Source organism: Lacerta agilis, chromosome 15, assembly GCF_009819535.1.
Source record: "Lacerta agilis isolate rLacAgi1 chromosome 15, rLacAgi1.pri, whole genome shotgun sequence".
Taxonomy (NCBI): domain Eukaryota; kingdom Metazoa; phylum Chordata; class Lepidosauria; order Squamata; family Lacertidae; genus Lacerta; species Lacerta agilis.
The window spans coordinates 40,947,275-40,962,031 of NC_046326.1; the positions used below are offsets into that span (position 1 = coordinate 40,947,275).

The 14,757-nt window shown below is 46.3% G+C and overlaps 1 protein-coding gene across 1 annotated transcript in view; it reads right to left on the minus strand.

Moving 5' to 3' along the window:
• Nucleotides 1-95: 95 nt before the first annotated feature.
• The window catches only part of P2RX5 (purinergic receptor P2X 5), a 28,005-nt gene continuing 13,343 nt past the window's right edge, over nucleotides 96-14,757 (minus strand). Inside the window, exons 3-12 of the mRNA XM_033172425.1 lie at nucleotides 13,572-13,643; nucleotides 11,909-11,984; nucleotides 11,385-11,481; nucleotides 10,816-10,896; nucleotides 9,007-9,145; nucleotides 7,800-7,936; nucleotides 6,988-7,081; nucleotides 6,207-6,272; nucleotides 2,902-2,984; nucleotides 96-406 (exon numbers count right to left, since the gene is read on the minus strand). Coding sequence (XP_033028316.1) covers nucleotides 310-406; nucleotides 2,902-2,984; nucleotides 6,207-6,272; nucleotides 6,988-7,081; nucleotides 7,800-7,936; nucleotides 9,007-9,145; nucleotides 10,816-10,896; nucleotides 11,385-11,481; nucleotides 11,909-11,984; nucleotides 13,572-13,643 — 942 coding nt within the window. The 3' untranslated portion in view covers nucleotides 96-309. The remainder of the gene's footprint in view (nucleotides 407-2,901; nucleotides 2,985-6,206; nucleotides 6,273-6,987; nucleotides 7,082-7,799; nucleotides 7,937-9,006; nucleotides 9,146-10,815; nucleotides 10,897-11,384; nucleotides 11,482-11,908; nucleotides 11,985-13,571; nucleotides 13,644-14,757) is intronic.

Sequence of the window (14,757 nt, forward strand, 5' to 3'; positions counted from 1 at the left end):
GGGATACCTAACTTCTACCAACTCTACTGCGGAATTGTATAGGCAGGTCGCTTTGGCATTTAATTTTTAGTTGTTGTTTTTAAATGTGAAATCCTGTGTTGAGTGACGTAGATGTGGCTCAGGGTATGGCGGAATGTCACCAGAAAATAAGGCTTTGGGGAGCTGTGAAAGGCCTGCGGTTGACCTCATCCTCCTGGTCTCCATCGCCTATCCGTGAGGTAAACGATGGCCCTGGCATCATGGATTGCTTAGTTATCCCCGGCCCATGAAGTCTTAGTGGAGTGTGGTTGCCGGTCAGTGGCCTTGGCGTTAGGTCTCAACCGACTGCAATTGCCTCAGGTGATCCAGCCTGGAGAGGGAGTCGGAACTCTGATCTCCGTTGATATTTGCTTCTGGTACGGGTTTCCTGTTGCAAAATAAAAAAGAGAAAGAAGTCGTGTAGGGATAAGACAATGAAAAGAACTCGTGACTTTCCAGACAACAACTCCCTAACTGAGCTGGCCAATGACCACACAGGGATGATGGGAGCCATATTCTGCCTTTGCATGGAGGGAAACTGGTTCCTCACACCCAATGTAAGAGACGGGGCTTGAAGGACTTGTTGGAATGTACGTTTCGGGTGCAGCAATGAACTAGGTCACGCCGCGTCTCGAACTAGGGACCCAAGGGGTGTCGTGTGGTTATTCAGTCCCTGCGACAGAGGAACGCTTCGCAGGAGAGATCTTCTCAACCTTTCCAGGGTGGCAGGCACCCATAGATTTTTGAGTTCTATGGGTGCCGCTTCCTTCCGTCACCTCTCAGCCCCGCTCCCCCGAGAGAAGGAAAACACACGCACACATACATGCGCTCGCACACACGCACATCGTTTTTTTCAAGGAGTCTGTGTCATATAGATCCAGGAGAAAGAAGCCGAGCCTTGAAAAGGACATAGAGTTGAAGGAGCAAGAGGGAAAGAGAGCCGTTCTTCTAACTTCCTCCATGAAATATCTCGGAGTCAAGTGTGAATTTCATGCTCTTTATTCAGCTCATAGTAGTGAGGAATGCAGTTCCCCCAAAACGTTTGCTTTATATACACTATTTACACAATGGGCCCCACGTGATTGGCTAATTCCGGGATACTCCTGTATGCCAATCGGAGTGAGGATTCACTTCCACCTGGAGCTGGATTGGGTGGCTCCTGCGGACCAATCAGACTGCTGCAATCTCAATTCTATTGTTCTGGGACCAATCAGACTGCTGCAATCTCAATCCTATTGTTCTAGGACCAATCAGACTGCTGCAGTTTGGATCCTATTCAACTCAGTACATAACACTCCACTAACTCAATGTACTTTTCAAGGGATGAAAAGGTAAGCATCTTCACGCCCTCATGGCCAAGGGGGGCAGCAAGCATTGGGGTAGTTCTGGGGGTTCATGGATGGCAGGGAAAGATCTCAGGGGTGCCCCCACAGAGACTCTGAACGGCAGTACATCACTGGGTGCCTTCCAAGGCTTGTGGTTCGACAAGGGAGCAAACCCGTGGCCTGGTCTGGCCTGCCTCCCTCCCAACTTTCACCGCCTCCCTTGGGAAACAAAGTCAATACAGAGAGAGAAAGAGAGTTCCCCGAAGGAGGATTTGAAAACCGCCCTGTTATGTACTGAGTTGAATAGGATCCAAAATGCAGCAGTCTGATTGGTCCTAGAACAATAGGATTGAGATTGCAGCAGTCTGATTGGTCCCAGAACAATAGGGTTGAGATTGCAGCAGTCTGATTGGTCCGCAGGAGCCACCCAATCCAGCTCCAGGTGGAAGTGAATCCACACTCCGATTGGCATACAGGAGTATCCCGGAATTAGCCAATCACGTGGGGCCCATTGTGTAAATAGTGTATATAAAGCAAACGTTTTGGCGGAACTGCATTCCTCACTACTATGAGCTGAATAAAGAGCATGAAATTCACACTTGACTCCGAGTATACTGTATTTCACGCCCGTTTTAACCCATCCACCCGTATGGGTTCATGTGTTTTTAAAAATCAAAACATGCTGGTGCCTTTTTTTTTTTAATGTGGCAAAGACTCCACATTAAGCTTCCCGTCCTCTGCCTGACTATAATAGATGGTTCTCAAGGGAGGCTCTCTGCCGCATCTGCTCCTGGCCAACCCGGGAGGCTTTTAAACCAACGGAAATGATGAATTATTCAGGCCCATTTCCCAGGCTTAAGCCAAGGGCAGAAGGTCGATGGTTAAAACGGCCAAGGAGCCGAATCTCCTTCCAGATTCTTTATATTGCCGCGAGTGTGTGGGATGCCTCGACTCCTGGACCCCTCTTCCAATTCCTGGGTCCCAGGTACCGAATTAAGCATGTTGGAATACAAGCCAGGAACCAGCCTGGAAACGGCTTGCTAAAGGTGAGTCCTTAGGTTAGTGGTTTTCAACTGATGCACCACGGTGCTGCCCTGGGGGGGCCTTGAAGAATGATGGTCAGGTGTCCCATGGGTAGGGGAAGCCACAGACCGCCCCAGCCTCATCTTAAATCCTCTTCTTTCTTTAGATTTTGGTGTCGCGGCTCTATTATTTATTTTGTTTCTTTCCACCAAAGAGCTCACGGTGAATGCACAGGTTTCTCCCCATTATATCCTCACAACAACCCTGCGAGGTAGGCTAGGCTGAGAAACGGTAACAGTTTGTAGAGAGGGGGAGGCATCCTTACCGCCCCACTTCCTGAGGGCCCAGTCTGACCAGTGGGCGGGGCCACCCACATGTCAATCACCTGACATCACGATGATGTCAGCGGGACCCGTTTCCCTCTCCACCCCCCCATGGTCGACGACCAGGTGATCGGCAGGAATCCCTCAAGGTGGAAGTTTCGAAAGCCTCTGCTGCCACACCACACACCCCTTTGCACCCGAAAACAACGTACCTCACTTCTTCATATTTTTTGCCTCGGTAAAAATTGCTCTTTTGGAGGAAGTACAGCAACACCAGGTCACAGAAGAAAGCCCCCTAGGAAACAAACAAGGCATTGCTGGCAACAAATTTACACATTTTAGCAATAAATCAATATTACACATTTTAGCAATAAATCAATATTACACATTTTAGCAATAAATCCTGCCCATTTTTGCCTCCAAACACGTTTGGGGTGGTGGTTTTTAAAGCACTGCATATACACATATACATTACCACAATTAAGGACAAAAGTGGAAAGGACCTAACAGAAGCAGAAGACATCAAGAAGAGGTGGCAAGAATACACAGAGGAACTATACCAGAAAGATATAGAGGTCTCATACACCCCAGGTAGTGTGGTTGCTGACCTTGAGCCAGACATCCTGGAGAGTGAAGTCAAATGGGCCTTAGAAAGCCTTGCTAACAACAAGGCCAGTGGAAGTGATGATATTCCAGCTGAACTATTTAAAATCCTAAAAGATGATGCTGTTAAGGTGCTACACTCAATATGCCAACAAGTTTGGAAAACTCAGCAGTGGCCAGAGGATTGGAGAAGATCAGTTTACATCCCAATCCCAAAGAAGGGCAGTGCCAAAGAATGCTCTAACTACCGCACAATTACACTCATTTCACACGCTAGCAAGGTTATGCTTAAAATTCTACAAGGCAGGCTTAAGCAGTACGTGGACCGAGAACTCCCAGAAGTGCAAGCTGGATTTCGAAGGGGCAGAGGAACCAGAGACCAAATTGCAAACATGCGCTGGATTATGGAGAAAGCTAGAGAGTTCCAGAAAAACATCTACTTCTGCTTCATTGACTACGCAAAAGCATTTGACTGTGTCGACCACAGCAAACTATGGAAAGTTCTTAAAGAAATGGGAGTGCCGGATCACCTCATCCATCTCCTGAGAAATCTGTATGTGGGACAAGAAGCTACAGTTAGAACTGGATATGGAATAACTGATTGGTTCAAAATTGGGAAAGGAGTACGACAAGGCTGTATATTGTCTCCCTGCTTATTTAACTTATATGCAGAATTCATCATGCGAAAGGCTGGGCTGGATGAATCCCAAACCGGAATTAAGATTGCCGGAAAAAATATCAACAACCTCAGATATGCTGATGATACAACCTTGATGGCAGAAAGTGAGGAGGAATTGAAGAACCTTTTAATGAGGGTGAAAGAGGAAAGCGCAAAATATGGTCTCAAGCTCAACATCAAAAAAACTAAGATCATGGCCACTGGTCCCATCACCTCCTGGCAAATAGAAGGGGAAGAAATGGAGGCAGTGAGAGATTTCACTTTCTTGGGTTCCATGATGGTGCAGCAGTCACTGCAGATGGTGACAGCAGTCACGAAATTAGAAGACGCCTGCTTCTTGGGAGAAAAGCAATGACAAACCTAGACAGCATCTTAAAAAGCAAAGACATCACCTTGCCAACAAAGGTCCGTATAGTTAAAGCTATGGTTTTCCCAGTAGTAATGGACGGAAGTGAGAGCTGGACCATCAAGAAGGCTGATCGCCGAAGAATTGATGCTTTTGAATTATGGTGCTGGAGGAGACTCTTGAGAGTCCCATGGACTGCAAGAAGATCAAACCTATCCATTCTCAAGGAAATCGGCCCTGAGTGCTCACTAGAAGGACAGATCCTGAAGTTGAGGCTCCAGTACTTTGGCCACCTCATGAGAAGAGAAGACTCCCTGGAAAAGACCCTGATGTTGGGAAAGATGGAGGGCACAAGGAGAAGGGGACGACAAAGGATGAGATGGTTGGACAGTATTCTCGAAGCTACTAACATGAGTTTGGCCAAACTGCGGGAGGCGGTGAAGGATAGGCGTGCCTGGCGTGCTCTGGTCCATGGGGTCACGAAGAGTCGGACACGACTGAACGACTGAACAACAACAATATACACTGGGTGGATCTACACACAGGGGGGAAAACCACTATAACTAATTCAGAAATTAAATCGTTATAATGAAATAAAAACACACTATGTAAAAATGGCATAGAATTTTTTTTGCTCACTGGTGCCATCTGGTGTTGCATGTTTAAAATGAATTCAAAACGGGTTTTTTTCTAATGTAGCTGAGTCCACTATACATTTAAAGCCCACCCCCACCCCCCAAAATCCCTGGATTTGTAGTTTACCTCTTACAGAGCTACAGTTCCAAGCACCCTTAACAAACTACAGTTCCCAGCATTCTTTGGGGGCGGGCGGGTATGTGCTTCCAGTGAGTTTTAATTGTATGTTGCGGAAGCAGTCTAAGCTCTTACAGCAGCCTAAAGAAATCAAGACGCTAAAATAACACAGAGGTCACAGTAATAGCCACATAATTTTAGAGATGGAAGGGGCCTTGGGGGTCATTTAGACCAGTGTTTTTCAACCTTTTTTGGGCAAAGGCACACTTGTTTCATGAAAAAAATCACAAGGCACACCACCATTAGAAAATGTTAAAAAAATTAACTCTGTGCCTATATTGACTATATATAAAGTAATTTTTCAATTTTTCCCACGGCACACCAGGCAACATCTCGCGGCACACTAGTGTGCCACGGAACAGTGGTTGAAAAACACTGATTTAGACCAACCCCCCAGCTGGGTGCAGGATGAGATGACAGCGCCTCTGAATGAGACCTGATATTTTGTTCAAATCTGTTTCCCAGCCTTTGGTTCCATAGCTTAGCCACCGTGATTCGTGCATTGGGAACCTCACAACTGGGCTACAGTAACATGCTCTGTGTCGGGCAGCCCTTGCAAATAAAATGTTTTCAGTTTGTTTTAAGTGCAATATAAAATGTGACACTAGATGGCGATGGTGAGCTTCAATTTATTTTTAAAAAACTTTTTTTTTTAAAAAAAAAAAGCATTTTCAGAGCGGTTTTTATATGTGTCTAGATTCCACCAAGGTCTCGTTGTTGCCACATTCACGTTGTATGTTTAAAGCACTCCGAAACCCAAAGAATCCTGGGAGCTGTAGTTTGTAGGGAGACTTTCTATTCCTCTCCCAGAGCAGTTGAACAACCAATCCCTCTTCACAAGGAACTCTGGGAATCATAGGTCTCTGGGGAGAAAATTCCAAAGGCAGGGAGCCAAAACCAAAAAGGCCCTGCACATGACTTCAGAAACATGGCCACCAGATTCCTTTTAGTGAAATGCGGAATGCACTTGATAAGACAATGGGACCAGCCTTTTTTGGCAGGTGTGTGGGAGCAGACAGATTTTCATGCACACAGCTGGGTCAACGCAAAAATCTACTGGATTCAACTCGACTTACTGCTCCCATCAGCGCAACACCTGATCCCACATTGATGATCGTCGGAATGATGTTAAATTTCCCCGCCTGAAAGAAAACATATTGGAAGCTGTGAATTGAGCCTTTAACCAAAATCACGTTCAGGGAAGTTTTGTTTTTATCATATGTGGGGAGCCTGGAGTTAAGGGAGAGGCAAAGTGGAGCTGTGGAACTCTCTCCCACAGGATGTAGAAATGGCCACCCAAAGTGGGGTGGCTTTGAAAGACCGATTCAAGGAGAGGAATAAAACTACCAATGGCTACTGGAGGGGTCAGAGAACTCTGTTGGAAACAGGAGCAGAAATTGCCCCAACATTTGAGGTCAGGAGCAATAATCACGCAAGAGCGTGCGAGTGGTGTTCTTTTTTCAGTCTGAAAACGTTATGTAAATAACTAAATGGTTTCCTGCATTGTTTTTGATGTATCCCTGCCACTGAAATTAATTGTGTTTGTTTTGGCCATAGCAGATAGTGAGGGGGGAAATGTAGGTTTTAGCAGAAGCCGAACTGTAGTGGAACAGAAACAGCACTGCAAAGAAAGCAGCTTAGGATGGAAATCTCTACATTCTTGATGCCTGCTAGCCATGACGGCGAGATTCTCCCTCCCCTGTTAGAGACAGTAATCTTCTAAATCCCAGCTGCAGAGAGGCAGGGGATCCACCAGAGAAAAACTTCGCCCAGGAAAACCCCTCGGGCCTGGAGTCGGCGCAGCCAAAAGAGGAAAAAACGAGGGCAGCAAAACACATTTCCTCCTACAGCAGCTACCTTTCCGTTCACCATGACATCGAAGCGGATCCCGTAAGCCTTGATCAGAGTCCGGAAATCCACATCGGCTGCATCACGGTAATACTTGGCAAACCTGCAATACCAGAAAGCAGAGCAGGGATGGATGGCGTTATTTCACCCAAAATGAAGTAGTTATGGGGGAGGCTGCAGGCAATGGGGAGCACTGGGGTGTTTGGTGGTGGTTGTTTTTTTCCATCAGACCCAAGATCCTATTTCCCTCCTCTCTCTTGCCCCAGCCTATAAAGCATATTTTGTTTCTAAACCTGTACATGTCACTTCGAGGAACATCTTAGCGGAGGCACACATGCCCCTCCGGCAAGAAAGAAAGAGAGGGAGGGAGAGAGAGAGAGGGCTCAGCTACATTAGTCAAAAAACAACGTTTTGGATTCGTTGTAAACATGCAACACCGGATGGCGCCAGAGAGCAAAAATATTTCTATGCCATTTTTACATAGCGTTTTCTTTTTCTTTGGTTATAACGATTTAATTTCTGACTTATTTATGGCGTGTGTGTTTTTTTCTCCCGTGTGTAGATCCACCCAGAGAGAAACCTCTTCTGGACTTTTGGCAATTACGATCGTATGTGTATAAAAGGAAATATACTTCCTAAGGAAGTGGGACCTGTCATCCACCCTTTTCTTAAGGACTTGCCTTGAAAATGTGTGTGTGTGTGTGTGTGCGAGAGTGAGAGAGAGAGAGAGAGAGAGAGAGAGAGAGAGAGAGAGAGAATGAGTTTCTGCTTGCTGCAGACATCCAGGGAATCACCTTCCCCCACCCTCCATGTCTTGTTACCTGAAGTTGTATCCCGACGAGACGGATTTCTCTGCAAACTTGTTATCCAGCCGGCTAAAAGAATAGTGAGGATTGCATTCAGAGGGGGGCTTATCAAGGTCACAGTCCCATTCAATCTGAATTCCTATCACACCACCCTTAACGAAAGAGAGACAAAGGTTTGCTTCAGCGGGAGCTCCAGGTTAAGGTCGCAGAGCCCTCTTTCCCCAGGAGGTCCCGCGATCCCCGCCTGATCCCCCTCTCCCACTAAGGCTCTCCCAGCGGGATGTTGTCCATTCCAGTTGTCGTGAGATGTATGTGCCGTCCAGGAACATGCCTGAACGGCAGATCAGGCAAACGGGATTGTTTTGGCCCTTTATGCCGCAGCATCACAGTCTTGGCTCAGGCCTGCTCTGACCGGCAGTGGCTCTCTGGCAGGGCCAGATATGTAGGTTTTGATAAGGCCCTAAGCTACTGAAGGTAAAGGGGCCCTTTATATGTCCAGCTGTCCTTTGTCAACAACCAATTGCCGCTGTTTTTTGTGTTGAATATATGCTATATAGTAATTTATGGACCTAATAGGTATCAAAAGCCATTTGCACATGTTGCCATGCAGAATGTAGGCACCCTATATATAGAAATGAGCAAAACAGTGATATTTTAGGGAGCAGGCTAGCAGGCGGGGCCCATTATTTACATCATAGGAGCCTACACAACACAAAACACTGAAGAAGTGTGCATGCACACGAAAACTCATACCAATAACAAACTTAGTTGGTCTCTAAGGTGCTACTGGAAGGAATTTATCATTTTTTTCCGAAAGACTTCAAAGAAGTGTGACTAGCCCAAGGTCACCCAGCAGCTGCATATGGAGGAGCGGAGACACGAACCCGGTTCCCCAGATTACAAGTCTACCACTCTTAACCACTACACCACACTGGCTCTCTCTTCAGGGGTTGTTTTTAAAAGTCTGGAACAGATTAACTGTACAGTCCCTTAGCCACTGAACAAGGCCATGGGGCTGCCTTGTACAGACAGTTGCTCCATCTAGCTCAGTGCTGCCACCACTGACTGGCAGCAGCTCTCCAGGGTTTCAGGTAGGAAGTCTTTCTCCCAGCCTCTAACTGGAGATGCCATTGGGGATCGAACCCAGGACCAGATGCTCTGCCACTGAGCTGCAGCCCTTTCCCCCCCCCCAAAGGAAGCAGAACAGCGGGCTTCTCCATACCTCTGACGCCATTTCCTGAAAGTTGCTCCCAGCCCACGAGACGAGGTTCCCCAGGTGGAATATGGGGCAGTAAGGGTGGCCCGGTCCGTAGCGGCACGTTTTCAGGTAGCTGTCATCTGTGGTGTCGAGGACGTTGGTTCTGCGTTGAGGGAGCGCAGGAAGTTCAATTGGCAGCCACATTTTTTTTTAAGACATTTTGTTCTCCAACATGGAGTTCAGGATGGCTTTTAACAACCAAGCAGACAAACCAATCGTACAAAAATGACATGCCCGTTCTTTAAAACCATGAAGTCATGACCGCACTAATGCAGGAGCAAATAGTAGCCATGTGTCCCATATACAAAACCAGTGGGTTTTTTTCCTGGGGGGGGGGGGCGCATACCTCTAAACAGTTTGTGAATCTGTACTTAGGACCCTCGTACCTAAGGGACCGCCTCTCCTGGTATGTCCCGTGTAGGACCTTAAGGTCCTCAAATAATAATCTTTTGGAGGTCCTGAGCAACAAAGACGCTAGGTTGGCCTCAACTAGGGCCAGGGCCTTCTCAGTATTGGCCCCAACTTGGTGGAACAGTCTATCACAAGAGACCAGGGCCCTGCAGGATTTGGCATCTTTCCACAGGGCCTGCAAGACGGAGCTGTTCCACCTGGCCTTTGGGTTGGTTTCTGGTTGATATTTATGCTTCATTCTTTTATTGGTGGGTTATTTGAAAATGAGACTGCAGTTTTAATATTGAATTTTTAAACTTGTATTTTAATCTGTTATTTTAAATTGATTGTGTTTATGTTTTTGCTGTGGTTTTAATTAGTGTTAGCCGCCCTGAGCCCGGTTTTTGGCTGGGAAGGGCGGGGTATAAATAAAAATTTATTATTATTATTATTATTATTATTATTATTATTATTATTATTACTACTACTACTTTTGTCCATTTACTGTATGTACCGTATTTGCCCGAATATAAGCTGCACCTGCAAATAAGCCGCAACTTTAAAATTCAAGGGGGGTGGGGAGAAAAAAAAGACAATACTCCAATATAAGCCGTCCCCTTAAAATTCTCCATGCACTCGCACCCGTTCCGTTTTACCGTATGTCTGCTTCAGCAGCGATATCGCCAAAGCCAATTTTTCTAAGGTTGCGAATTTAAGCTGCACTTTAACTTTTCAAAGTCAGAATTTTTTTGGGGGGGGGAGTGAGGTTTATATTCAGGCCAATAAGGTATTTATTTCCTCGGATTTGAACTATAAAATGGTGATTTTTTCTTGAGTCAAAATGAGAGTACCCCTAAACATTTTTAAAGGAAAAAGAAGCATTGTACAAAACCTCCAATATCTGAAGTATCTGAAAAAGTGTGCATGCACACGAAAGCTCATACCAATAACAGACTTAGTTAAGGTGCTACTGGAAGGAATTTTTTATTTATTTTTTATTTTCTTCCAATAAACCAAACAGCCAATAAATCAACCACTGATAAAACTCACAATCAATTTATGGGGAGGTGGGGAAAGGATTTTCCCACTTAGGCTTATTCTCCAAACACTTTTTGTACTTTTACAAACCCTTTGGAGGGTTCCCCAAGTTCTGCTGATATATCCCTTGCACCATTTTGGCAAAATAATTATCTGCACTCACCAACTGAACATTGGGAACAGAGGGAATGGAAGGCGTCTCCTCTGACAAGAGCGCATTGCTGCCGGATCTCTCCTCCATAAATCTGGCTACTCTGATTTCAAAGCCCTCCGTGCCTTGAGCAGAAGCCGTTCCTTCTGCTGCGACTGCTAAAAGTTCAGCAACAGGGAAGACGGGATACTTACTTGGAGAACTTAAACCTGGGGAAGCGGATGGAGTTCTTGATGTAGACAGTGAAGTTTTCGGCATTTGCCAGCAGAGGCTTTCTAAAGGAAAAGCACAGGTTGCTCGGGTTCAAGGAAGTGTGGCACAGTTGGCCTGTATTTAAAAATTTAGAGTGATTTGATTTTAAGTAAATAAATAGGGACGCGGGTGGCGCTCTGGGTTAAACCACAGAGCCTAGGGCTTGCTGATCAGAAGGTCGGCGGTTCGAATCCCCACGACGGGGTGAGCTCCCGTTGCTCGGTCCCTGCTCCTGCCCACCTAGCAGTTTGAAAGCACGTCAAAGTGCAAGTAGACAAATAGGTACCACTCCGGCGGGAAGGTAAATGGTGTTTCCGTGCGCTGTTCTGGTTTGCCAGAAGCGGCTTAGTCATGCTGGCCACATGACCCGGAAGCTGTACGCCGGCTTCCTCGGCCAGTAAAGCGAGATGAGCGCCGCAACCCCAGAGTCGGACACGACTGGACCTAATGGTCAGGGGTCCCTTTACCTTTACCTTTAAGCAAATAAATAAATGCAAGAACTAGGACCAACCTGGGCTTGCCTTTCTTCTCCACTGGACACCAAGCTAAGATCTCGCACGTCCCACTCAAGCTGTTGCCAACCTTCAGACAACGGCCAGTCTTGACTCCTGCAGGGCAGACAAAGTTATGGGGTGTGCGGAGATCAGCTAGCTGGAATTGTTTGGGGGGTTTTGTGGGGGAAGAGTAATGTTTGCTAAAATGGACAGAGCACACAGCTTTCAAGGAGCTACAGAGAAGGAAACTTTTAGAAACAACCGCTCACTTTTATAAGGACGCATGGATTGCTTATTTCAGTTATTGTCTGGCATTCTGATAGCCCTCCCGCCTTTGAAAATCGGGGTGGCTTGCTTCCCCAGCGATTTAAAAGTTACCCCCAAAATATAAAATAAAATCAACAGCAGCGGAGGCAACAGTTTAAAATGGAAATTTATCTCAAGGCAGAATTGCCCGCAATGCAGCAAACCCGTTTGTTTTCCAACCTGGCCTTTGACACTGGGGTGAGGCCTTTGGAAATTGCCTTTAGAAAATCCTTACCGTTGCCCGCGACGACGGCTTCTCCAGAATTGCAGTCGCTGTTGCGGTAACAGAGTGCATCTGGAATTCCAGGGCTCTGTAAGGAAACGGGGAAGGAAATCTCGTGAATTAGGGGAGAAGGCAGAGACTGGCACAAAGGTCCGTCACCTGGTGACCTGCGTGGCTGAGAGGGGGTTTGAACCCAGAGTCTCCCCAGTCCTGGTCTGATACTCTAACCACTGCGCCACACAAGCATCCTTCCCCAGTCTGCACTGGGGAGGGGCTGATGGGAGTTGTAGTGCGTAGCAGCAGGAGGTCAGTGATGGCTGATTTAGAGTGCATCCCAAACCCTTTTAATCAGAACTCCACCAATGTCCTTCCTCTGTGTATGTGGCCGGGGGTGAGGATGCTATTTCCACCCTTGTGGCTGCAATAGTGAACATAAGATCTCAAGAACCACTTGCTGGATCAGGCCAGTGGCCCATCTAGCCCAACAGCCAGTTCTCACAGCAACATTTCAATGGATTAAGCTAATGCAATTATTATACGGTGGCACCTTGGTTCTCAAACTTTATCCGTTCCGGAAGTCCGTTCCAAAACCAAAGCGTTCCAAAACCAAGGCGCATTTTCCCATAGAAAGTAATGCAAAATGGATTAATCCGTTCCAGACTTTTAAAAACAACCCCTAAAACAGCATTTTAACATGCATTTTACTGTTTAACGAGACCACTGATCCATAAAATGGCAGCAATAAACAATGTACTGCAGCCACACAATCAATGAACCAGTAGCTGAACTGGGTTCCACAAAGCCACAAAAGCAAAAAGATCTGCAAAAACAAAAATGCAAAATAAATAGCAAAAACAGACAGACCTCAGCGTAATACCGTACTCAAAACGGAAGTGTGGCACTCAAATCGGAAGCGTAACAGTCAAAACGGAGCACATTCGGCTTCCGAAAAAAAGTTTGCAAACCGGAACACTTACTTCCGGGTTTGCAGTGTTTGGGTACCAAGTTGTTTGAGTAGCAAGGCGTTTGAGAACCAAGGTAGCACTGTACATAATTCCTGTAGAGTAGAAAACCAACGATTGCGAATACTACTCATATTAACTTATTTTGGAGGAACATGCAGGAATCTCCATTCCTCTTTCTAACAAAATTCTCCCACTCCCCCTGGTGGTTGGGAACCAACGTGAATTTAAACAACAACAACAACAACAACAACAACAAGCAGCTAGACCTCAGTGTCCTTCGTGGGAATTCCAGAATGTCAAATCCCAGTTCTCTTAGGTGGTTCTAGATGGCCTGTTTAATGTGCATTCAACCTGATTTTTTCCCCTGCAGCATCATCAACAAAGATGGCTACTTAACGAGCATTCGTTATTATTTGTTTGCGGGGGGATTATATATGCCTTTCCCCATCACTTTTCTTATTGCAAAAAAACCCCAATATTTTGAGGGAAGCGGGTTTGCTGTGCAAGACCTCCCAATCCAGTATAATTCTGCAACCTGATTTTTTGGGGGCATTCAACGGAATCCCACCCCACCCCAAAACAGTGTCAGACTTGGAAGCACCTCTATTCCTTTCCTACTGCCATTGGACTGTCCAAGTCATCACTGCTGAAATCTTTACAGCCCACTGTCTAAGGCACAAGCACACTTCTCCGTTTTCACAAACGCCTACCTCCGCACAGGTGTCCTGCCGTTGGTTTGGAGTGACAATCAAGTTGGTCATTACAAAGAAGACGCTTTCACCCTAGGGAGACGAAGCAGAGAAAAGGGGTTGGGGGGAGAAGAGAGTTTCAGAACTTTGCTAGGGAAAATCTGAAGACTTGAGGACAAAGAAAATAATATGTGGCCTGTGGTCAGGGTGGGCTAAGCAAAGATCAGGCTCTACTGGTCTATATTGGCCATGTTCTTCCTCTACTGTTGGAGGAAGAATGATTCTGAATACCAGTTGCTGGAAACCACAGACTGGGGAAGGAAATTGCTGCTGGACTCAGGTCCTGCTCGTGATGTTCTCGTTGGGGCGTCTGGTTAGCTGCTGTGAGAAATTACTAATTGTTTTAATTGCTTGTTTCTCTACCATTTCACACCAGATTCATATCCTTTATGGAGGAAAAGACTATCAGTGGCTACTGGTTGAGATGGCTATTTTTTACCCACACTCAAAACAAAATCGAAAATTCTTTCTAGTAGCACCTTAGAGACCAACTGAGTTTGTTCCTGGTATGAGCTTTCGTGTGCATGCACACTTCTTCAGATACACACTTTTACCCACACTGTTCTGGTAGACATCTGTAACGGACCAACCCTGTGCCTGGGTGTGAGCAGGTGCCCAGCACTCGAAGAGTTAACACCCACTCTAGATGACTGGCAGCACAATCGCAGAGGCGGGTCTTTTCCACCTTTTAAAAGGGGAGAATGGCAGTTGGGGCGGTTGTTGTGGGTTGTGGGTCAGGGAGTGAGGGTGAGAGGGAGAGCGGGTTGGAGGTTAGGCTTAGGTTAGGAAAGGAAAACGTTTATTCCTGATTAAAGTTGTATCCAAGCTTATGTACCTAAATGAAGAACATTGTAACCGCATTCTACCTTAACATCCTTGGTTTAAATGTTACCTCAATAAACATATTTTGTTTTGTTTAACGTTCGTGGACTCTGGCAGTGTGTCAGTACCTCTAGAGGTGTGGTTGAGGGGAAAAGCACATAGAGGTTTCCTTGAGGAAAGGGGACGGGTGGCTTATTTTCCCTAACACACAGAGGACTGGGCAGGGAAGCCAAAGGTGCCACGCAGTTGCCAGAAGGAAAGGGCAAGCTGCAGCAGTTTGGGAACCCAGGGTGGGAGAATCCCAAGGTGGCAGGAGTTTCACTTT